The sequence below is a fragment of the Neofelis nebulosa genome, chromosome 1, assembly GCF_028018385.1.
Source record: "Neofelis nebulosa isolate mNeoNeb1 chromosome 1, mNeoNeb1.pri, whole genome shotgun sequence".
Classification (NCBI taxonomy): domain Eukaryota; kingdom Metazoa; phylum Chordata; class Mammalia; order Carnivora; family Felidae; genus Neofelis; species Neofelis nebulosa.
Window position 1 is genome coordinate 115,962,922 of NC_080782.1, and position 25,015 is coordinate 115,987,936.

The following is a 25,015-nucleotide window of genomic DNA, read 5'->3' on the forward strand; positions in this document are numbered from 1 at the left end:
GCTGTGCAATTTACATGCTGTTTGATATTTGTAAACTGTTCTATTTGTATTCATTTGACACTCTGAGGTGATGTCTGTAGAGTGTAAATGTGTTCCCAAATATTGTATGTAATTTTAACCAAAAGTTACACTAGATCCACAACCTGACTTGTTTCAGTCATGTCTGCATTCTTATTTATGTAGGATTTATTGAGCCCTTACCATTTGTAAGGCACTATTCTAAGTACTTAAAGACATATGACTTGGGATTTTCTATGACTTTTTCTTTACTGCTAGAGCCTGGCATAGAAGACTAGATGCCTGAATAGCATAGAAGAATGGAATCTTAGGGTGACAAGAGCTTTCAGAAGTCATCTAGTACAATTTACTATGTACTGCATGAACCCCTGTATTGTAACCACATCCACCAAGGGGTAGTTCAGACCAAGCATGAACATCTCCAGGCGGGGTTACAAAATCAGAACATGGGATTATTTCCAGACATCTGACCATATCTGTGACTGTGCTAAACATCTATTAATACCAACTTGGTCTCGTAGGAAACTCAACCAAGATCCACAGGAATAAGCTGTTGTCATATGAACCAGGGAACATAGAAATTGACTGTTGATGTTACCTGATACCAGTGTGGTACTTGGCTGTAAAGGAGAAGAAGAAGGGCCTGAAACCATGGCCGGGTGTGTGGTTTTGGGAAATGTATGGGCTAGAACCCCATGTGTCTTACAAACAAATGAGAGTAAAGCCTCAGAAAGTTTTAGAAGGATCAGAATTTTGCATTTAATCTCCTTATTTCAAAAGATGTGTGACCATCACCAAATATTCATCTAGTCATTCATTCATTCATTCATCCATTCATTCATCATTCATTGTGTTAGACTGAAAAATGGGCCCCAAAGACCTAAGTCCTAAACCCTGCAGTTTGTAAATGTTACCTTATATGGCCAAAGGGCCTTTCAGATGTGATTAAGTTGGCATCTTGAGTTGGGAAGATGATTCTGAATTATCCAAGTTGGCCCTAAATGTTTTCATGAAGGTCATTAGAAGAAAGAGGCAGAGACTTAACACAAAAAATGAGAAAAAAGTAATGTGATGATGGAAGCAGACATTAGATTGATGTTCAATATATGGGGGAAGGGGTCATCAGCCAAGGAATACAGGTAACCATGAGAAGTTGGAAATGGTAAGAAAACATAATACCCTCAGAGTCTCCAAAAGGAAACAACCCTGCCCACACCTTGACTCCTGGACCTCTGACTTCCAGAACTATAAAAGAAAAAACTGTGTTAAACCAGACAGACACCCAGTAAAAAAAGAGAACTACAGGCCAATATCCCTGATTAATATGGATGCAAAAATTCTCAGTAAGATACTAGCAAATCGAATTCAACAGCATATAAAAAGAATTATTCACCATGATCAAGTGGGATTCATTCCTGGACTGCAGGCCTGGTTCAACATTTGCAAATCAATCAATGTGATACATCACATTAATAAAAGAAAAGATAAGAACCATATGCTACTGTCAATCGATGCAGAAAAAGCATTTGACAAAATTCAGCATCCTTTCTTAATAAAAGCCCTCGAGAAGGTCGGGGTAGAAGGAACATATTTAAACATCATAAAATCCATTTATGAAAAGCCCACAGCTAATATCATCCTCAACGGGGAAAAACTGAGAGCTTTCGCTCTGAGATCAGAAACACAAAAGGGATGTCCACTCTCACTGCTGTTGTTTAACACAGTGTTGGAAGTGCTAGCATCAACAATCAGACAACAAAAGGAAATCAAAGGCATCAAAATTGGCAAAGATGAAGTCAAGCTTCACTTTTTGCAGATGACGTTATACATGGAAAATCTGACAGACTCCACCAAAAGTCTGCTAGAACTGATACATGAATTCAGCAAAGTTGCAGGATACAAAGTCAATGTACAGAAATCAGTTGCATTCTTACACACTAACAATGAAGCAACAGAAAGACAAATAAAGAAACTGATCCCATTCACAATTGCACCAAGAAGCATAAAATACCTAGGAATAAATCTTACCAAAGATGTACAAGATCTGTATGCTGAAAACTATAGAAAGCTTATGAAGGAAACTGAAGAAGATATAAAGAAATGGAAAAACATTCCGTGCTCATGGGTTGGAAGGATAAATATTGTTAAAATGTCAATACTACCCAAAGCTATCTACACATTCAATGCAATCCCAATCAAAATTGCAGCAGCATTCTTCCCGAAGCTATAACAAGCAATCCTAAAATTCATATGGAACCACAAAAGGCCCCAAATAGCCAAAGTAATTTTGAAGAAGAAGACCAAAGCAGGAGGCATCACAATCCCAGACTTTAGCCTCTACTACAAAGCTGTCATCATCAAGACAGCATGGTATTGGCACAAAAAAAGACATATAGACCAATGGAATACAGTAGAGACCCCAGAATTGGACCCACAAAAGTATGGCCAACTAATCTTTGACAAAGCAGGAAAGAATATCCAATGGAAAAAAGACAGTCTCTTTAACAAATGGTGCTGGGAGAACTGGACAGCAACATGCAGAGGAATGAAACTAGACCACTTTCTTACACCACTCACAGAAATAAATTCAAAATGGATAAAAGACTTGAATGTGAGACAGGAAACCATCAAAACCCTAGAGGAGAAAGCAGGAAAAAACCTCTCTGACCTCAGCCATAGCAATTTCTAACTTGACACATCCCCAAAGGCAAGGGAATTAAAAGCAAAAATGAACTATTGGGACCTCATGAAGATAAAGAGCTTCTGCACAGCAAAGGAAACAATCAACAGAACTAAAAGGCAACCAACGGAATGGGAAAAGATATTTGCAAATGACATATCAGACAAAGGGCTAGTATCCAAAATCTATAAAGAGCTCACCAAACTCCACACCTGAAAAACAAATAATCCAGTGAAGAAATGGGCAGAAAACATGAATAGACACTTCTCTAAAGAAGACATCCAGATGGCCAACAGGCACATGAAAAGATGCTCAACGTCGCTCCTCATCAGGGAAATACAAATCAAAACCACACTCAGATATCACCTCATGCCAGTCAGAGTGGCCAAAATGAACAAATCAGGAGACTATAGATGCTGGAGAGGATGTGGAGAAACGGGAACCCTCTTGCACTGTTGGTGGGAATGCAAATTGGTGCAGCCGCTCTGGAAAACAGGGTGGAGGTTCCTCAAAAAATTAAAAATAGACCTACCCTATGACCAAGCAGTAGCACTGCTAGGAATTTATCCAAGGGATACAGGAGTACTGATGCATAGGGGCACTTGTACCCCAATGTTTATAGCAGCACTCTCAACAATAGCCAAATTGTGGGAAAAGCCTAAATGTCCATCAACTGATGAATGGATAAAGAAATTGTGGTTTATATACACAATGGAGTACTACGTGGCAATGAGAAAGAATGAAATATGGCCCTTTGTAGCAATGTGGATGCAAATGGAGAGTGTGATGCTAAGTGAAATAAGCCATACAGAGAAAGACAGATACCATATGTTTTCAATCTTATGTGGATCCTGAGAAACTTAACAGAAACACATGGGGGAGGGGAAGGAAAAAAAAGAAAAAAGAGGTTAGAGTGGGAGAGAGAGCCAAAGCATAAGAGACTCTTAAAAACTGAGAACAAACTGAGGGTTGAAGGCGGGTGGAGGGAGGGGAGGGGAGGTGATACGCATTGAAGAGGGCATCTTTTGGGATGAGCACTGGGTGTTGTATGGAAACTAATTTGACAATAAATTTCATATAATAAAAAAAAAGAAAAAAGAAAATTAAAAAAAAAAAAGAAAAAGCTGTGTTGTAAGTCACTAAATTTGTGATAATTTGTCACAGTGGCCAAAGGAAACTGATACATTCATCAGACATTTATTGACTATCTACTACAGAACAGGCACTGGGAAAGATTCTTGATTTATAAAGAATGGTAACACATGCTGAGTAACCTTAAGTGATTTACTAATATTTCTGAAACTTGGCTCCTTCACTTCCAAATGGGGGTGATTCCACATATCTTATAGGGCTCTTGGAAGAGTTAATAAAAATAGTAGATAACTTGGCATTTATTGAATGTTTACTATGAGCTAAATACATTATTTCATTTTTAAAGTAACACTAAAATGTAGGTACTGCTTTTAACTCAATTTTACAAATGATATTCCATTATGGAAAAGGGGAATAAATATTGAGGAAACTGTTCTCCTTTGCAGTCAGTCCCCTGCCTCTATTCCTACCCATTGACAATCATTCATCTGCTATATGTCACTATTTTTTGCCTTTTCTAGAATTTCCAATAAATTGAAAATCATATTTAGTCTTTTGTGTCCAGTTTCTTTTACTTAACATAATGCTTCTGAGATATTCATGTTGTTGCATGTATCATTAGTTCCTTTTTTATTGTTTAATTGTATTGCCTTGTATGGTTATACCATAGTTTGTTTATTCTTTGACTAGTTGATGGACCTTTCCGTTATTTTATTATTTTAAATAAAGCTGCTATGAACATGTGTATACAAAAAAAAAATTGAGAAAACTGAGGCTTAGACATTAGTTATCTAGCCCCAAATCACTCCACAGCCATGCTGGAATCTAAGCCAAGCCTATAGATTTAAAGTACTATTCTGAATGACCATCCTGACTCATGGTAAGCACTCATTCACTGTATAGTCCCTTTCTCTTTCTCTCTCACTGTCATTAAGAATCTGACCTTTTTTTCCCTCAGTAATTATACCTTTTTTAATTTTTTAGTGGTGGCTGCAGGGTTTACAATATATATCTTTAATGTATCATAAGATACCTTTAAATAGTATTATGCTGTTTCATGTATAGTATAAGAACTTAATAAGAGTGGTAAAGATGTGATCTTTTGCCTTTGGGGCAAGAAGATGCTAACTCAGACCATCTGAGGAGGGCTGGTTTATCCTGTGGGCTCAGGTAAGTGCCTTATAGAGAGGGAACATACAGATTGTCCATGCTCTAGGACTGTGAGATTCCATGATTTCCAAGTACAACACTGGACAAAACCCACTAAGGCTAGGCCCAGGCCACCTTATACCAGAGCAGGCAGAAAAGGAATTGCAAGGGACCAGCTTGCCTTCTTCCTCAGTTGTCCCCATTTTTTCTTGGCTCCAACCACTCCAGAACATGGACTCCTTAGTGGCACATCGCAGAGCTATAACATACTCTGTAAAGGCCTGCAGTCCTGTGAGGTTGTAGGTTTCATCTCTATCAATATCTTCTTTGGTGAAGTTGACTTCCATCTAAAAGACAAAGATGACTCTGAGCTGGATGAGAGATCACCTGTTATCTTTCCATTTTTCTTCTTCATGCCCCAAGTCTCTCTTACATTTTTGGAACTTGAAGCATTGTATCTCAGGTTTCAAAAAATATCATTTTCATAGATAAACCTCACACATGCCTGGGGATCACTTGCACCTAAACAGATGTGAGTCACCCCATGAACCACCACCCTCCCCATTTCCTGTCTCTAAGCTTGTAAGGCAGAGATTCATGCCCACACACCCACCCCCCACCCCATCCTGGCTGAAGTGAGTGTGCAGAGTCTTGTTCTGGAAAATACAAGGTAGAGTCATGGGACTGAGGGCAACCTGGGCCTCAGTGTAAATACTGCAGGTGACTCCAATACCTAGATATAAGGCCTCATAGAACAGTAACTAACAGAGACCTCAGTGGCATTAAGTTCAATCTCATGTAATGGACAAGAGCCCAAAAGTTAAGTGACTGTGGACTACTTCAGTGTTTGTTATAGGCATAACTGGAATCAGAATACAGCATTCCTAACTCCTACATACTTCCCCTTTACCCAAATCTTCCATTGCAAACTATTGGTCTTTAGGTAACCAGTAGGGCTGCTAAGGATCTCAGCAGCCTGGATGCATAAATTCATTTTGACATTCTGTGGGGGAAGTGGAGGGGGGGAGGTAAATAAATCACTTCTCCTTTCTAGACTTCAGTTTCCTCATTAGTAAAATGAGCACACTGCTTTATATAATCTCTCAAGTCCCTTTTGGGTTTTTTTTGTTTTTGTTTTTGTTTTTTTCAAAATTTTTTTTTCAACGTTTTTTATTTATTTTTGGGACAGAGAGAGACATAGCATGAACGGGGGAGGGGCAGAGAGAGAGGGAGACACAGAATCGGAAACAGGCTCCAGGCTCTGAGCCATCAGCCCAGAGCCTGACGCGGGGCTCGAACTCACGGACCGCGAGATCGTGACCTGGCTGAAGTCGGACGCTTAACTGACTGCGCCACCCAGGCACCCCTCAAGTCCCTTTTGGACCCAACTCTCCAAGAGACACTAAAAATTCAGCTATTTATTTTTGAGCATGGTCACTGTTGTTGCAAGATGAACTTTTAGCTGTTGGTTTATATGAACTTACATTGAGTTGATTAATAAACTGCACTAATAGGCATGTCTATTTTGTGAATATGCACACTAGTCCCATAAAACCCTGTGAGAGAAGAAAGTATATATAACAGCTGTGAAAATAACTAAATAACTATAGGTCTTGGGCCTAAAGGAAATTGAACAAAATGAGAATATATGTATGTGGCAAAAACCTGAGCATCTCAGCCGCAGATGGAAACTTCTAAACTCTGAATCTATGAAGATGGTGTTGGGAAAAGGATGTAGGAACCAGAGGCAAGGGCAGTTTCACTGTTGAATCCAAAGTTCCCTGAGCGCCGACCTCTAACAGCCCCTGGAGATGTTGTAATGGCAGAATAGGGTCACTGGGACAATCCCACATCTCAGAGAAAGTAGCCTTCCCCAACTTAGCTTAGTTATGGGGCTCATTTGGGGTGATATTAAGACCTTTATAAGACAGACAACCGCATGGTATCTTCCATACACAAATCAAAATAAAACTATATTAATACACAAAGAAGTCTAATAAAGTTTTGTTGTCCTTTTAAGCTCTTTTAAATATGTAATATTCTTTTATAACAATCTTTCAAAATTTTCTTCCTGCTTTGCGAGTACCCTCAAGCACATACTTGGTCTACAAGCTGGGGCTCTTCACATTCATGTTCAGTAAGCTTTGCCTAATGTAGCTAGCCAAGCATGTTCTTTACAGCCCTTTCCCATAGGTGGGAAAAAAGCTGCTCAGCCTTTCAAACTACATATCTGCCTGAAAGGCTTCTTTCAGTTTGGCTTTTTGTCCAGGCAAGTACCTGTGGCCCTCATACAGTCCAGGACCAACTGATCCTCCATATATAGACTCAACTAAGATTTCCCCAGCTCAACACAAAGGACTCCTAACAAAACACTAATTAACTTCATCGGGTTTATTTCTAACAACCTATACTTTGTGCCAAATCCTAGCTCGCCCAAAGTGTTTATGTTTTAAGAGATGAGTCAGAAGTGTTGGTGCAAAGCCTAAATCAAACTTTTAAAACCTTCTTGATATTCTTTGGCAGAGTTCTCACATAGCTCTATTTTTAAAGGCAGAAACTCCTTAGATTAGGCAACAGGAAGATGGTCTGGAGGTTGCTAAAATATGGTCAAATGAATGGCAACTTAGAGTCAGAAAACTTGGGCTCAGGTTTGCAACTTACAAACCCTGGGATCTTAGACAGGTGATTTAAGCTCTGTACACCACGATTTCCTAATATGTAAAAATAATAATAGTGATGCCTCATTTATAGATATATGCAAAGATTAAATAGTCTGGAGTGTAAGAAAGCACTTTGCAACACACACAGCATTATACAAACCTAAGTCCTGCTATATGGACATATTGGGATTTTTTTACAGTCTAATGCAGGGAGATAGGACTTTAAATGACTGTGTTGAGTGTTAAGTGTGGTGATAGAGGAGGAGCACCTAGTTCAGGTGCTCAGAAGGAAATATGTCAGAACTGAGTTCTGAGACATGAACAGGTTTAACGAAGTTTGGCGAGGGAGTAGAGGTACAAAAGCAAAGACACAGAATAGTGAAACAACATGACACAAGGGAAAGTAGCAATCCAGAACTAGTTAGTAGAGAACCAAGGGCAGGATGAAAAATGAGGTTGGAGGGGTTGATAGGGTTCAAGTGTTGGAGGATTAAGGATTTGGACCTTTTTCCATAGAAAAATTGGGTTGGTATAATTGAGTTTAAAAATTATTGTGTTTGAATGCTCAAAGGAGGGAGATACTGACAGCACATTCCACTTTCCTTCTCACTTCCTTCAGCAGAGCAGGAGGAATGACCTCTTAGCTCAAGGACTGGAAGGAATAAAGCAAAGATGAGGGCAGATGCAAGTGAGTTTCTCAAAGAGGTGGGTACAGGATGCTGAAATCTGGGGTAATTTACACGTGCTTCCCTCACTTAGTGTTCTACATGGCTTGCTCATTTTCCAGAGGAACAGAAATCCTGGTTTTTCTTATTGAATCCTATCTCAGTGGCCGGAGGACTCTGGGCTCAGACAAACAAGGTAAATCAAGGATCGCTAGACAGTACCAATTCCTAGCAATTCCTCAGGTTTACTTAGACCATAACTGGTGATGTGAAGGAAGATGGACTTATGTTGTACCAGGAACTTCCTTGCTTAGGTATTCTGTTCTGGGTTCCAGAAACTACAAATTAATTAGTCTTGTGGTACATGTAGGCAGGTACTAGGAGAATGGTTCCAGAGCTGGCTTAGAAAAGAAGCTGAGAGGAAGAGTGGACATCATTATTTCTCTTATCTTAAACATGTAATAAGTGAAACTTTACCAATTTTCTTTTCTGAAAGAGCTCTAGACTAGGAGAGAATGCAATAAAGTATCTATGAATTTCAGCAAAGTCTAGTAATAGTGTCATGGTCAAGACAGTAAGAGTAGGCTGAATGATTATGACAGTAATTATGCATATTCACAGAAACATAAGTAAATGACCACACTCAGAGAAAAAAAGGTTGATATCTCTGAATAGTCTCTAATGGTTTACCACAGGGCTCTGACATAGTCACTATTTTTATTAATGATTTGATAAAGGTATACAAGTTAAGAGTTATAAAATCTGAGGATATTGAAAAGTCAGAAAGTTAAAAGTTAACTGTAAGTTTTGGTGGTAAAATAAAGATTCTAAATTGGCTGAAATGCTGATAATGCCTCCACTTATCTTAAAAACCAATAAACTTTAAGACAGTGGACATGTGTTTTACTAGAAAATCTTGTGTATGGGGAAAAAAATATTAAAGGTTTAACTGATTTAATTGGCTAGGATCTGATTAAGAGTCAACAATATGTAGTGTTTACAGGGGCACCTGGGTGGCTCAGTCGGTTAAGCTTCCGACTTTGGCTCAGGTCATGATCTCACAGTTCATGCATTCAGGTCCCACATCAGGCTCTGTGCTGTCAGGTCAGGGCTTAGAGCCTGCTTTGGATTCTGTGTCTCCCTCTCTCTCTGTCCCTCCCTCACCCTCTCTCTCTTTCTCTCTCTCTCAAAAATAAATAAACATTAAAAATACATATATAGTAGTTACCAAAAAAAGGTTGATATCTTTCTCTCTCTCTCTCAAAAATAAATAAACATTAAAAATATATATATAGTAGTTACCAAAAAAAGGTTGATATAATTTCAGGTTGCATTGATGGAAATAGAAGAATATACTCTGAACTTTGAAGTAAGAAAGGATTGTTGAAAGTTGTTAAAAATGTTAAAAATTAAGAAGTTATGCTCCTCCAAAGTCACCATTAAGACAGTGAAATGGCAAACCACATAGTGATAAATGTCTGTAACACACATAGCAGATTAAAAAAAACTCATAAATAAAATGTATAAGAAACTCCTACAAGTCAATTTAAAACTCAGACCACCCATTAGAAAAAATGAGCAAAAGGCTTAAATCAACATTTCACAAAGAACTCCAAATAGCCAAAAAACACATAAAAAGGTATACAACCTCATTAAAAGTCAGGTAAATGCAAATTAAATTAATTAATGCAATTAATGCAATAAATTAATGCAATTAAAAGTCAGGTAAATGCAAATTAATTAGTACATAATGGAATACTATAAAACAATTAAAATGTATAAACTCCAGCATTACATAACATAGATGAATCTTAAGAATACAATACTGAAGGAACTCAAATATTTTTTTAAAAATACAAAATGTACAGATTTCTATTACATAATGTGTCAAACTGTGTTGTTCAGAGATGCAGGTTTAAACGGTAAACCCATAATAAAAACCAAAGAAGCATTTACCATGAAAATCAAGATAACAGCTCTAAGGCAGTGTTGGGGTTGTCATCGGAAAGGATAAGCAGGGGACTTTGGCATGCTTTTTTTGACCTCACTGGTTTTAACATGAGTGCTAACTTAATAATAATTTATTAAATACAACAGCTATGATTTGTTCATTTTTCCAAATACAAGTTATATATCACAATTTCATAAAGAGTTGGAAAAATAAAAAAGGAAATGGACAAGCCACAGAATATCAGCCATTGACATAGCTATACACAAACCAGAGTGGAATTCAAAAGTAAACTTCTCACTCTTTAATATGTCCCTGTGCTTTGAATGCAAGATGCCTATAGAAATACTTGTCCAATCCAAAAGGCCCTAATGGGAAACTAGGAAGAAAAGTACTCATTATTATCTGTCTTCTATTTTTAAGGTAGAAAATTGAAAAAAAATGATTCCCAGTAAAAAAAAAAAAAAAAAAAAAAAGTTATCAATAATTCTTTTCTTTGGGCCCTCTAATAGAAACATTGTAATAGGATACTTACCCAGTAGGCACTATTTACTGTTTTGAATCGAAGTGTGTATTTTAAAGTAGATGAAACAGGAGCCAACACAGGCCGTATCCATTTTATTTGAACCATTCGTTTGATGCCCAAAACTGGTTTCACACTGAAAATCTCAGGTGGTTCAATTTTCGCTGAAAATAAAAATCCTAAATTTCTCATAATTGCAAAAAGATCAGAAGATGTTAATAGCATCCACCTAAAACTGGAAAAAAGCAAAGTAGAGGGGTACCTGGGTGGTTCAGTCAGTTAAGCGTCCGACTTTGGCTCAGGTCATTATCTTGTGGTTCGCAGGTTTGAGAACCTGCATCAGACTGTGCTGACAGCTCAGAGCCTGGAGCCTGCTTCAGATTTTGTGTCTCCCCCCCCCCACCCCGCCCTCTCTCTCTGTGCTCTTCCCTAACTCGCACTCTTTCTCTCTCTCAAAAATAAATAATAAAAAATAAAAAAATTAAAAAAAAAAGAAAAGTAGAAATGAAATGGTAGGGCTTATTTTGTAATCTGCTATATGCAGATGGCATTAGGAAGGCAGTGCAAAAGGAATGCTGCCATCCCCACTTCTCCCACCGCCTCACCCCCACCAAAAAAAGGGATGGCCTCTGAGGAGAGGATAGATTCCTATGATTTTTCTGCAAATATACATTTTACTAAATGGGTCAGATCTTACGCCAAGAAGAAAGGAGGTAAAACAACCAGAAAATGGGCCGTTTACCTTATCTACTCTACACTCCCCTCAACCCAGAAGTGTCCAGTAGAAAGCATCTTTCATTTTCCTTGAATACTACAAACATTCTCATCCTAAGTCTCTCTCTCTGAAGATATGCAATTTTTTTTCTGGTTTTAAAAGTAGTATATGCTCATTCTAAAAAAATCTTTTTAATATAGAAAAATACAAAGAAAAAGTTTAAATCATCCATAATGCCATCAACCTCAGAGATAGCCATTATAACTTTCTGGTGTATTTCCAGGCTTTTTTCTATGTAAGCATTTGTAAATTTTTAAGCAAATTTTCTATTATGCTAAATAAAACTTTCATCTTTTTAAATCACACTGTGCAATCAGCGTATACCCACTTGCATTAAAAATTCTTCTAAACAATGACTTCAATAAGCTTGCAGGATATAAAATTAATATACAGAAATCTGTTGCATTTCTATACATGAGTAATGAAGGAGGAGATACACTTGCACCAATAAGAATAAAATGCCTAGGAATAAATTTAAACAAGGACATGAAAGACCTGTACTCTGAAAACTATAAGACATTAGTAAAAGAAATTGAGACAACACAAACAAATGAAAAGATATATACCATGCTCATGGATTGGAAGAATTAAAAATTAAAAAAAATTTTTTATGTTTATTTATTTTTGACAGGGAGAGAGAGAGACAGAGCATGAGTGGGAGAGGGGCGGAGGCAGAGGGAGACACAGAATCTGAAACAGGCTCCAGGCTCTAGGCTCTGAGCTGTCAGCACAGAGCCTGACACGGGGCTTGAACTCACAGACCATGAGATTATGACCTGAGCTGAAGTCGGATGCTAAACCGAACCACCCAGGCGCCCCAAGAACTAAAAATTTTTAAATGTCTACACCACCCAAAGCAATTTACAGATTCCAGAATTAAAAAGATAATAATACTAAAATGTGTATGGAACCACAAAAGACCCCAAATAATCTTGAAAGTAATCTTGAGAAACAAAAATAAAGCTGAAGGTATCACAATCCAAGATTTCAAGGTGTGCTGGCATAAAAACAGACACAAAGATCAGTGGAACAGGACTGAGAGTCCAGAAATAAGCATAAACTTATATTATCAATTAATATAAGACAAAGGAGGCAAGAATATACAATGGGGATAAGAGTCTCTTCAATAAATGGTGTTGAGAAAACTTGACAGTTTTATGTAAAAGAATGAAAATGAACCACTTTCTCAAACCATGTACAAAAATAAGCTCAAAATGTATTAAAAACTTAAATGTGAGGCCTGAAACCATAAAAATCCTAAAGAAAATATAGTCAGCAATCTCTTTGACATCAGCCTTAGAAACATTTTTTTGGCTAGGTCTCCTCAGGCAAGTAAAACAAAAGCAAAAATACACTATTGGGAACTCATCAAAATAAAAAGCTTTTGCACAGTGAAGGAAATCATCAGCAAAATGAAAAGGAAATTTACTGAATGGGAGAAGGTATTTGCAAATGATATATTCAATAAGGGGTTAAAATCCAAAATATATAAAGAACTCATACAGTTCAACACCAAGAAAATCACAGTCTGAATTTTAAAATGGACAGAGGACCTGAATAGACATTTTCCAAAGACAAATAGATAGCTAAGAGGTACATGTAGAGATGCTCAACATCACTAATAATCAGAGAAAACCACAATGAGATATTACCTCATACCAATCACAATGGCTAGTAACAAAAAGACAACAAAAAAAGCACGGGTAAAGATGTGGAGAATAAGGAACTCTTATGCATACTCATAACCCTTGGTATATTCATGACACATATGAACTATATCCTTAAGCTTTGAGTCTACTTTTGTGTCTGTATCTCTTTCAAGAAAAAAAAGGGGGTATCTTTTAATAAAAGAGTATATAAGAATAAAAAATAATACTTACTTATAGCATCTAAGCTCCAATGTGTTATATCAGATTTAATTATACCATCTGCATTTTGAGCTTCCACTTGAATGGTGTAATTATCTGGGTTTGTTATTGTTGGAGGAAGAAAGGAACAAGAAGTATGATTTCCTCTTGTAGAATTATCACTTGGACAAATATCACTTTTATATCCATAAGAGCTTTGAAGGAAAAAGCAATTCAACATGAGTTTAGTACAGCAGTTTGGAAACAAAGCCATACTTAATATATTAAGCATGTATTTGTTAGTTTTACTTTGGGTTTCTCTTGAAGACTATATCGTTTAGAATAGAGTGCCCCTCTCCAAACGCCTTCCTCATCACTTCCAAGGAGAGTTCCAAGTTACCCGCTTCTTGTCTGAGATGTTATGAGACATGGAGACTTGCTTGAAACTCTTTACATCCATCAAAAACTATACTTGTATTTCCTATTGGTAAGAAATACTGAATAGGCCCTTGAAAACCCCAAATTCTAGTCTTGGGAAGTTATTCTAAAAAGAAAATGAAAATCAAAGAGGATTTATTAAATAAAGTATGGTGGATACATAAGTAGAATTTTAAATAGTTTTTAATATATCTATAGTTATTGATATGGAAAGATGGCCATACTCTATTGGTGGTAAAAAAAAATATGCATATTATATGCAGAATAATCAAATTTATATAAACTTACATATTTATATAACTGTTCTTACAGATGTCTGGAAAGGTGCTCAGCAAAATGTAAAGCTGTTACCTTTGGTGATGAAATTTCAAGCGATTTTTTTTTTTTACGTTCTTTACATTTTTCAAATTGAATTTTCTACCATTGGCATACACTATTTTCAGAAAACCCATGAAAATTATTTTCCTGATAGAGAGATATCTATCTATCCCAGATAGATAACTTAAATCCTATCAAACTATAACTTAATGAAGACAAGTACAAAGACTGATAGGAATCAGATGGGTAGGTATAGATATAGTCCCACAGCTCTAGGGATTATGTAGGAGTTGAAGTTGGCAGAAAACAGAAAAACCCCCACCATACACGGTCCCAGTGTTGGCTGGGGCTGGGAGCAAAGGAGCTTAGATGTATAGAATCGTGGAATTTTGAAAATAGAAAGGACTTTAAAGTTTTTCTATAGTTGTACAGTGCAAAAAAAATGGCCTCCAGAATAATGTTGAGTCATGGTTACATCACAAACTCTGGAAAAAGATCAGGTTTGAATTCTGTGCCTTGGGCAAGTTTCCTAGCCTCTCCTTGCCTGAGTTTTCCCATCTAAAATGAGAATAGTAATATACCTATAGTATAGCACTGTTATGAGGATGAAATGAGCTAATATGCATTAAGTGCTTTTAAAAGTTCAGCCACTTATTCTAAAGATGAGATGTTACTATCATTGTTACTAGTACTATCACTGTAGTTGAATATTTTGCATTTATTCATGCTGTAACCTTGGAGACATATCCTTTTCTTCCCTTTCCTGCATCTTTAGAGCTCCTTCACATCTCAGTTCAAAAGTCACTACCTCCATAAAGGCATCCAACTCCTTATTCTTCTCCAGGGAAAAATCTATTCCTATCATTCCTGAGCATCAGTAAGGTTTTTTTCTTCATACCACTGACCCACCATCGTCTGCTCTCAGAGTTGATCACCCACAAGAAACCTTCCCATTCTACCCGGAAAAAAGATTTTTGGTGATAAACTTACAAAGGTACAAGCTAGTATGGGAGTCCTGGAGAGCCCAGCAGACCTGAGACCATGGACAGAGACTGTACACAGGCCTAAGGACACCCAGGCATTTCCTCTTTCTACATGACCAGCTCATAAACATAATGACAATCCATAGGGAGTGATAGAAGGGGGTGGGAGGAGTGACTCCTTATAACAAAAAAATAGGAGTATACTTATTGAGGTTTCCAGATTTTCATTATACTGATACTTTCTATTCAACACTGGACCTAGAACTACAGTCTAGGAGAATATAAGTCATTTGTACCATGGATTATTGGGTCTTTATCATTCTTATTTTCAGAAGCAGGGCTCAGCAAACTAGGCCTACAGGCCCAATACAGCCCGCCACCTATTCTTGATTGGCCCAAAGGCTAAGAACAGGTTTGACATTGTTAAATGGTTGGGGAAAATATATAAAAACAAAAATACTTTGTGGCATGTGAAAAGTATATGAAATTCAAATTTCAGGATCCATAAATAAGGTTTAATTGGACAACAGTGAGGTCCATTGGTTTACATATTGCCTATGGCAACTTACCTGCTACAGAAATAGTGTTAAATAGTTTGACAGAGATCCACCTCCCTCTAAGCCTAAAATATCTACTATCTGTCCCTTTATAGAAAAAGTTTGCTGACCTCTGTGTTAAATCATCTCTCTGATATACTCATTGATATATGAGTACTGCAAGGAATAGTGCTTGCTTTTTTCAATTTCTTCTATTGTAAAGTGTAAAGTGGATTTCCCCTACAACACTAGTTACCAATTTCCAAGGAGTGGGGAAAAAAGAGTATAAATGAGATCTTGTATTTAAAAACAAAACAAAACAAAATAAAACAAAAACTTGGAAGTATAGACTCTTTTTGGAATGGAAAAGATAATCTTTCAATATTTCCCAGTGTGGGCATCCTTATTCTTAGGGGAACATGAAGTCCATAAAGGGTTTCATGAACTATTTTCAAAATTTCAAAAAAGAACCCCTGCATAAACTTGCTAAAAAATCTAGCTTTTGGCTAGAATAATAATAAAAATTTTATAATTTTTATTCTAATAGGATTAGGATAAAAAGGGATGCTTGAGGTAGTAAGAAATTGGGGAAGCACTGTCCTGGTGGAATACTGTCTAACAGGGGTCACATAGCAAATTAGTGTAAATCTCCCTCTTAGTTCTGGGTTTATGACCCTACTTACTAACATTGCATCCATGAAAAAGGAACAGTTTTAGGACACATTCTGGAAAGAGGAAGAACATAGCTGAATATAGTAAATAAGCAGATTTTTCCACTCTGCTTATAACTGGTGACTGCTCTGAGCCAATCCAGTGCCTCTGAGAAGAGGTCATCATCATGTGGCTATAGCTCCCCTCCCTCCATAGTTGCAGCTCCTGTCAGTATGGCTGCAAGCAGCCAAGGTGTCATCCCAGCCATTGGAGGCTATGGGAGTCACCCAGAAGCTATAATGAGGAGAACATTTCACTTCAGAAGTGACTTGAATCATGAGTGAACCAGGAGCCTCTGCCTCCTACCCTTACTCCCACTGATAGCACACAAGCTCCGGTACTTACTAAGTTCTCTTTACTTTGTACCATGTATAACTGGCTTCTTTCTCTGGACTCCAGGTGCAAGTAAAATTCTCCTCATAGTAGAAGACACAGGAAATGTTCTCAGGTTTAGCTGGCAAAACTAAACAAACAAACACATATATGCATGCATACATACACGCAATCATTTCATGAAACTAGGTGGATCAAAAACTAGACTGTTTTGGTTAGTTGATACATAGTATAGATCCTCCTAATCAAGGCAAAGGAAAGAATCTAACTCCATCTCTTCAATTACTCCTTTATCTTAAAGAACTAGATTTATATTTTTTAAAAAGCACTTTTTACATTATTACTCAAAAGCAACATTTGAGAAGCAAAAATTGTATTAAGAAACCAGGCAAATATAAAGTGTTAGTGAAATGCTAAGTAAAGCATCAAATGATGGAACCAGTCTGGGTAACTGGGAAATGGAAGATATGTGGAGAAGAGAAAAACACAAAATGTTCAACTATGCCACACTTCAACTTTATGTATCAATAGTTTTTCATCAGATTACATTAATAGAGAAAATTTCTGAAATATTTTACATGTATTTCCATAGTTTATAAATTTTTCTCCCTGTAGTTTCTCACCCAATAACACCTATCCTTCCATAGAGAAAGAAGATACCATCTAGAATATAGATCTAGACCCTGAAAAGGTCCAGAGACAGAATCCATGGGTACATGAACTTAAATGGGAAAAAGGTTTTATCTTGATTTTTTCACTTAACCTTTTGTTGAAATTAAAAATTTTCTTCCCCCATGAATGTGGTCAACAACCTACTTGTGAATTTGTCACCATTAAAAGTCAGGGTATTTTCATTTATATTTCAGTTGTTGCAAATATCTTGAAATATCAAATACTATTGTTACTATTACTACACTAAAGTAATTATTAGGCCTTCCCATTTAATGTATTGATAAAGAAGGACAGGGGCACCTGGGTGGCTCAGTCAGTTAAATGTCCAACTTCAGGTCAGGTTATGATCTCATAGTTTCTGAGTTCAAGCCCCACTTCAGACTCTGTGCTGACAGCTCAGAGCCCTAAGCCTGCTTCAGATTCTGTGTTTCCCTCTCTCTGCCTCTCCCCCACTCATGCTCTGTCTCTCTCTAAAAAATAAACATTAAAAAAAATTTAAGAAACACACATATTACTATCACAAATTTGTTTCCTTAATACTTTGATAACATCATTTCAGTATATTTGAGTTTCTTTGTAATCACATGTATATTATTTATACACTTAGAAATATTATTTTGAGAAGTGGTCCAGAGGTTTCACCAGAAGACCAAGGGGTTAATCATACACACTCATGCATGCACATATACACACCCATAATTAAGAACTAAAGGCAATTTTCAACTAAGGGCAATGTTCAGTTCTGAGATTCAAACTAACTTCCTTTTGAGACTTTGGCAAAACCATAGTCTTAAGAAGCAGGCATTTTTGAGAAAGGAAGACAACTTATGTTACCTTTATGTATCAAAGTAAAGCTACAGTGCATCTAGAAAGGAAGTCTCTACCAGACAAGGAATGGGAAAAAGCCCATCACTTCTGGCAAGTAAAATATTGAAGGGGAATATGTGGGGAGATAATGGAAGTAAGGTAGAGCAAAGAGCTCAGAGGTCAGTGTTCTTGGTGGAACAGTACAAACACACAGACGGGTCTGTAAAACAGGTCAATGGGGCTGGTGACATACTTCATCAGACACAGCCTGGTGCAGGTCACAAGGCTTTAGTCTAAAAGAAGCCTCATGTTCCAGACTCAGCATCAACTCCAGAAAAATGCAGAACACTACACTGGCAGAGTGTGGGCTGAGGGTAGCTCTTTAGATAAGCTCCATACAGGCAAGTACAGCAGGCAGGAATCCAGAAATCCCTGGTGCCTCAGGTGGAGGGTGGGTATAGATGTGTGACACTGGTCCAGGCCTGGGATTCAGTGGAAGTTCTGTGCACAGGGGACTTCAGGACCATAGGAAAGCAAATAGAACATGAACTTCAGGAATAGGTGCAAGTATGATGTCCCAAAGTGTAGGCAAAGCCAGCTATCTTGCAGCAAATAGCAGACGATGCATGAGACCAAAGCAGAAAGTCCAGAGAAGACCAGAAGGCAACACAAAGGTTTGCTTACATGGATGCACAAGCCCTTGCCCACGGCTCTGCAGTCATATAAACCCTGCTCATATACCTAGATACCATCTTATAGAGGAGCAGGAGAAAGGTAGGAACTCTGAAACATGGGCATTTACCCCAGAGAGAGTGGATTAGCTAAAGGATTGTAAACCAGAAGGAACAGCCAATGTTAACAAATAAGAGTGCTACCCAGCCCCACCCCTTCCTCAAACCTGCCTGGCTTTCCAGGGGAGAAGGAACTTTTTAGAACTGATCAGATTGATCACAGACTATAAGGATATTATATTTTCTCTGTACACCTAACTAATACTGTATTTACTGTATTAGTATTACCTAACTAATTCTGTATCTCTGTCAAAGGTATTACCTTCTAACAAAAAGGCAGTGGTAAAGGGTTCCAGAATGCAGGACATTCACTGTTCTGTTTAGGTTTAGGATTTTTGAATTTGTGTATATATTCATATATTTTTTCTATGAAATGACCATTGCCCACATGGTAAAGTAGCCCCTAGGAATGATAAACAAGAATGAGGGAGAGCTAAGTGCCTACACATTGTGTCAATGCTTCCAGCTCTTTCTTGAGAAGCTGCCTTCCTCTGAATCCTGCACGTGAACCCAATCCCTGAAGCACCCATTAGTCAGCAGTGACATCAAAGATTTTCTATCTCATGCTGCTGGGAAGATGGCAGTGTAGGAGTACCCTAAGCTCACCTCTTTCCATGGATAAAACTAGATAAAACACCTAGAAAAAGACCCAAAGATTTATAGAACAAACCCCACAACCAAAGGTGGAGAAGAGACCACATTGAAGAAGGTGGACATGCGATTTGAGACCTGTGGCCATCAGACAGGAGCAAGCTGGAAGCATGGTGAAAGGCAAGAAAAAGACAATCAAGTCAGGGACCCAAAACTGGAAGATGAACCCCCATATCACTTGGCTTTGAAAACAAGAGGAGCCTAATTTCATGAGTTTTTGCAAATGGTGGGAATTAAAGCCTAGAATTCTTAAAATAAGGTGTTCAGCTCTGGGAGAGCTCTGCTGGCATTAGGAAGCTGAGTCCCCACCCTTGAAGACGCAATTTGACTAGCAGCCTGAGCAGATACAGTGTAGAACCAAAAGTGTGAAATACACCGGGTGGCAAAGAGGAGGGAGAATAATTTACTCATTACAGAGCATGTTCTGAAGAGATAGGGATCTCAGAAAGACTCCTCCAGGAACAAAGGAGCTGGAAGACACCATTTCCCATCCCCATCCCCCAGCATAAACACATAGGCATATGTAGGAACCAGCTTTGCCCATACTTGCTACCTAATGTGCTACTGCCAACACCCCCCGGCCCCATCCTTCACTGGATCTGGCATTTCCAGTCACGCTTGCCTCAGTCTCAGCACCGCAGAGCCTCTCTCCCAGATGATCAGTGCAAATCTCACTAACATTGCAACTCTTGACCTGTGCCTTTTTAGAGCCTTGGTCTTGGTAGCAGCAGACTCTGCAGAAGTCTGAGATGCACTTTGTTAAAAGTGCAAGACCCACCCATGCACCATTTGTCCATTTACTTAGGCTAGCCAGTACTAACAGCAAAAGCTCCAGGTCTCAATTAGCAAGTAAACCAGCATTTACCTTGTATAAATGCAGGCCACACCTGCCAGGGACCAAGTACTTCCCACAGTAGGCAAAAAGAGCCACTACAGACAACTAAACTAAAGGGAAAAGATACAAGAACGCAGCAAAGCACATACAACACACACAAGAGAAACTATCTGAAGTGACAGGCCCTGGGAAGCAGGGGATACTGCACTACAGGATACTTAAGGACTTCTTTTTAAGTCCACTACCTTCAAGAGCAGAAGACATAGTTGACTTACCTAACACAGAGAAACATATACAGAGAATTGCAAAAAAAATCAGGAGACAGAGAAATATATCCCAAGCAAAGGAATAGGACCAAATAACAGCAAGAGACCTAAGCAAAACAGACATGAGTAATAAGCCTGACAGATAATTTAAATTTAAAGTAAGGATCATAAAGATACTCACTGGAGTCCGGAAGATGGCGGCGTAGGAGGACGCTGGGCTCACCGCGCGTCCTGCTAATCACTTAGATTCCACCTACACCTGCCTAAAGAACCCAGAAAACCGCCAGACGATTAGCAGAACGGAGTCTCCGGAGCCAAGCGAAGACGAGAGGCCCACGGAAGAGGGTAGGAAGGGCGGCGAGGCGGTGCGCGCTCCACGGACTGGCGGGAGGGAGCCGGGGCGGAGGGGCGGCTCGCCGGCCAAGCAGAGCCCCCGAGTCGGGCTGGCAAAAGCGGAGGGGCCGGACGGACTGTGTTCTGACAGCAAGCGCGACTTAGCGTCTGGGAGGTCATAAGTTAACAGCTCTGCTCAGAAAGCGGGAAGGCTGGAGGACAAAGGGAGGGAGAGCTGCTGAGCCCCCGGACGGACGGCAGAGCTCAGCTTGGCGGGGAACAAAGGCGCTCGCCAGCGCCATCTCCCCCGCCCATCCCCCAGCCAAAATCCCAAAGAGAACCAGTTCCTGCCAGGGAACTTGCTCGCTCCGCGCAAACACCCAACTCTGTGCTTCTGCGGAGCCAAACCTCCGGCAGCGGATCTGACTCCCTCCCGCTGCCACAGGGCCCCTCCTGAAGTGGATCACCTAAGGAGAAGCGAGCTAAGCCTGCCCCTCCTGCCCCCGTGCACCTTGCCTACCCACCCCAGCTAATACCCCAGCTCCCCAGCACCACAAGCCTGGCAGTGTGCAAGTAGCCCAGACGGGCCACGCCACCCCACAGTGAATCCCGCCCCTAGGAGAGGGGAAGAGAAGGCACTCACCAGTCTGACTGTGGCCCCAGTGGTGGGCTGGGGGCAGACATCAGGTCGGACTGCGGCCCCGCCCACCAACTCCAGTTATACACCACAGCACGGGGGAAGTGCCCTGCAGGTCCTCACCGCTCCAGGGACTATCCAAAATGACCAAACGGAAGAATTCCCCTCAGAAGAATCTCCAGGAAATAACAACAGCTAATGAACTGATCAAAAAGGATTTAAATAATATAACAGAAAGTGAATTTAGAATAATAGTCATAAAATTAATCGCTGGGCTTGAAAACAGTATACAGGACAGCAGAGAATCTCTTGCTACAGAGATCAAGGGACTAAGGAACAGTCACGAGGAGCTGAAAAACGCTTTAAATGAAATGCAAAACAAAATGGAAACCACCACGGCTCGGATTGAAGAGGCAGAGGAGAGAATAGGTGAACTAGAAGATAAAGTTATGGAGAAGGAGGAAGCTGAAAGAAAGAGAGATAAAAAAATCCAGGAGTATGAGGGGAAAATTAGAGAACTAAGTGATACACTAAAAAGAAATAATATACGCATAATTGGTATCCCAGAGGAGGAAGAGAGAGGGAAAGGTGCTGAAGGGGTACTTGAAGAAATTATAGCTGAGAACTTCCCTGAACTGGGGAAGGAAAAAGGCATTGAAATCCAAGAGGCACAGAGAACTCCCTTCAGACGTAACTTGAATCGATCTTCTGCACGACATATCATAGTGAAACTGGCAAAATACAAGGATAAAGAGAAAATTCTGAGAGCAGCAAGGGATAAATGTGCCCTCACATATAAAGGGAGACCTATAAGACTCGTGACTGATCTCTCCTTTGAAACTTGGCAGGCCAGAAAGGCTTGGCACGATATCTTCAGTGTGCTAAACAGAAAAAATATGCAGCCGAGAATCCTTTATCCAGCAAGTCTGTCATTTAGAATAGAAGGAGAGATAAAGGTCTTCCCAAACAAACAAAAACTGAAGGAATTTGTCACCACGAAACCAGCCCTACAAGAGATCCTAAGGGGGATCCTGTGAGACAAAGTACCAGAGACATCACTACAAGCATAAAACATACAGACATCACAATGACTCTAAACCCGTATCTTTCTATAATAACACTGAATGTAAATGGATTAAATGCGCCAACCAAAAGACATAGGGTATCAGAATGGATAAAAAAACAAGACCCATCTATTTGCTGTCTACAAGAGACTCATTTGAGATCTGAGGACACCTTTAGATTGAGAGTGAGGGGATGGAGAACTATTTATCATGCTACTGGAAGCCAAAAGAAAGCTGGAGTAGCCATACTTATATCAGACAAACTAGACTTTAAAATAAAGGCTGTAACAAGAGATGAAGAAGGGCATTATATAATAATTACAGGGTCTATCCATCAGGAAGAGCTAACAAATATAAATGTCTATGCGCCAAATACTGGAGCCCCCAGATATATAAAACAGTTACTCATAAACATAAGCAACCTTATTGATAAGAATGTGGTCATTGCAGGGGACTTTAACACCCCACTTACAGAAATGGATAGATCATCTAGACACACAGTCAATAAAGAAACAAGGGCCCTGAATGATACATTGGATCAGATGGACTTGACAGATATATTTAGAACTCTGCATCCCAAAGCAACAGAATATACTTTCTTCTCGAGTGCACATGGAACATTCTCCAAGATAGATCATATACTGGGTCACAAAACAGCCCTTCATAAGTTTACAAGAATTGAAATTATACCATGCATACTTTCAGACCACAATGCTATGAAGCTTGAAATCAACCACAGGAAAAAGTCTGGAAAACCTCCAAAAGCATGGAGGTTAAAGAACACCCTACTAACGAATGAGTGGGTCAACCAGGCAATTAGAGAAGAAATTAAAAAATATATGGAAACAAACGAAAATGAAAATACAACAATCCAAACTCTTTGGGACGCAGCGAAGGCAGTCCTGAGAGGAAAATACATTGCAATCCAGGCCTATCTCAAGAAACAAGAAAAATCCCAAATACAAAATCTAACAGCACACCTAAAGGAAATAGAAGCAGAACAGCAAAGGCAGCCTAAACCCAGCAGAAGAAGAGAAATCATAAAGATCAGAGCAGAAATAAACAATATAGAATCTAAAAAAATGGTAGAGCAGATCAACGAAACCAAGAGTTGGTTTTTTGAAAAAATAAACAAAATTGACAAACCTCTAGCCAGGCTTCTCAAAAAGAAAAGGGAGATGACCCAAATAGATAAAATCATGAATGAAAATGGAATTATTACAACCAATCCCTCAGAGATACAAACAATTATCAGGGAATACTATGAAAAATTATATGCCAACAAATTGGACAACCTTGAAGAAATGGACAAATTCCTAAACACCCACACTCTTCCAAAACTCAATCAGAAGGAAATAGAAAGCTTGAACAGACCCATAACCAGTGAAGAAATTGAATCGGTTATCAAAAATCTCCCAACAAATAAGAGTCCAGGACCAGATGGCTTCCCAGGGGAGTTCTACCAGACGTTTAAAGCAGACATAATACCTATCCTTCTCAAGCTATTCCAAGAAATAGAAAGGGAAGGAAAACTTCCAGACTCATTCTATGAAGCCAGTATTACTTTGATTCCTAAACCAGACAGAGACCCAGTAAAAAAAGAGAACTACAGGCCAATATCCCTGATGAATATGGATGCAAAAATTCTCAATAAGATACTAGCAAATCGAATTCAACAGCATATAAAAAGAATTATTCACCATGATCAAGTGGGATTCATTCCTGGGATGCAGGGCTGGTTCAACATTCGCAAATCGATCAACGTGATACATCACATTAACAAAAAAAAAAGAGAAGAACCATATGATCCTGTCAATCGATGCAGAAAAGGCCTTTGACAAAATCCAGCACCCTTTCTTAATAAAAACCCTTGAGAAAGTCGGGATAGAAGGAACATACTTAAAGATCATAAAAGCCATTTATGAAAAGCCCACAGCTAACATCATCCTCAATGGGGAAAAACTGAGAGCTTTTTCCCTGAGATCAGGAACACGACAGGGATGCCCACTCTCACCGCTGTTGTTTAATATAGTGCTGGAAGTTCTAGCATCAGCAATCAGACAACAAAAGGAAATCAAAGGCATCAAAATTGGCAAAGATGAAGTCAAGCTTTCGCTTTTTGCAGATGACATGATATTATACATGGAAAATCCGATAGACTCCACCAAAAGTCTGCTAGAACTGATACATGAATTCAGCAAAGTTGCAGGATACAAAATCAATGTACAGAAATCAGTTGCATTCTTATACACTAACAATGAAGCAACAGAAAGACAAATAAAG

General features: G+C 38.9%; 1 protein-coding gene across 1 annotated transcript in view; it reads right to left on the reverse strand.

Moving 5' to 3' along the window:
• IL31RA (interleukin 31 receptor A) overlaps positions 1 to 25,015 on the reverse strand; it is a 67,180-nt gene that overhangs the window by 23,521 nt on the left and 18,644 nt on the right. The window contains exons 3-6 of the mRNA XM_058732324.1: positions 16,689 to 16,806; positions 13,391 to 13,572; positions 10,748 to 10,899; positions 5,121 to 5,286 (exon numbers count right to left, since the gene is read on the reverse strand). Coding sequence (XP_058588307.1) covers positions 5,121 to 5,286; positions 10,748 to 10,899; positions 13,391 to 13,572; positions 16,689 to 16,806 — 618 coding nt within the window. The remainder of the gene's footprint in view (positions 1 to 5,120; positions 5,287 to 10,747; positions 10,900 to 13,390; positions 13,573 to 16,688; positions 16,807 to 25,015) is intronic.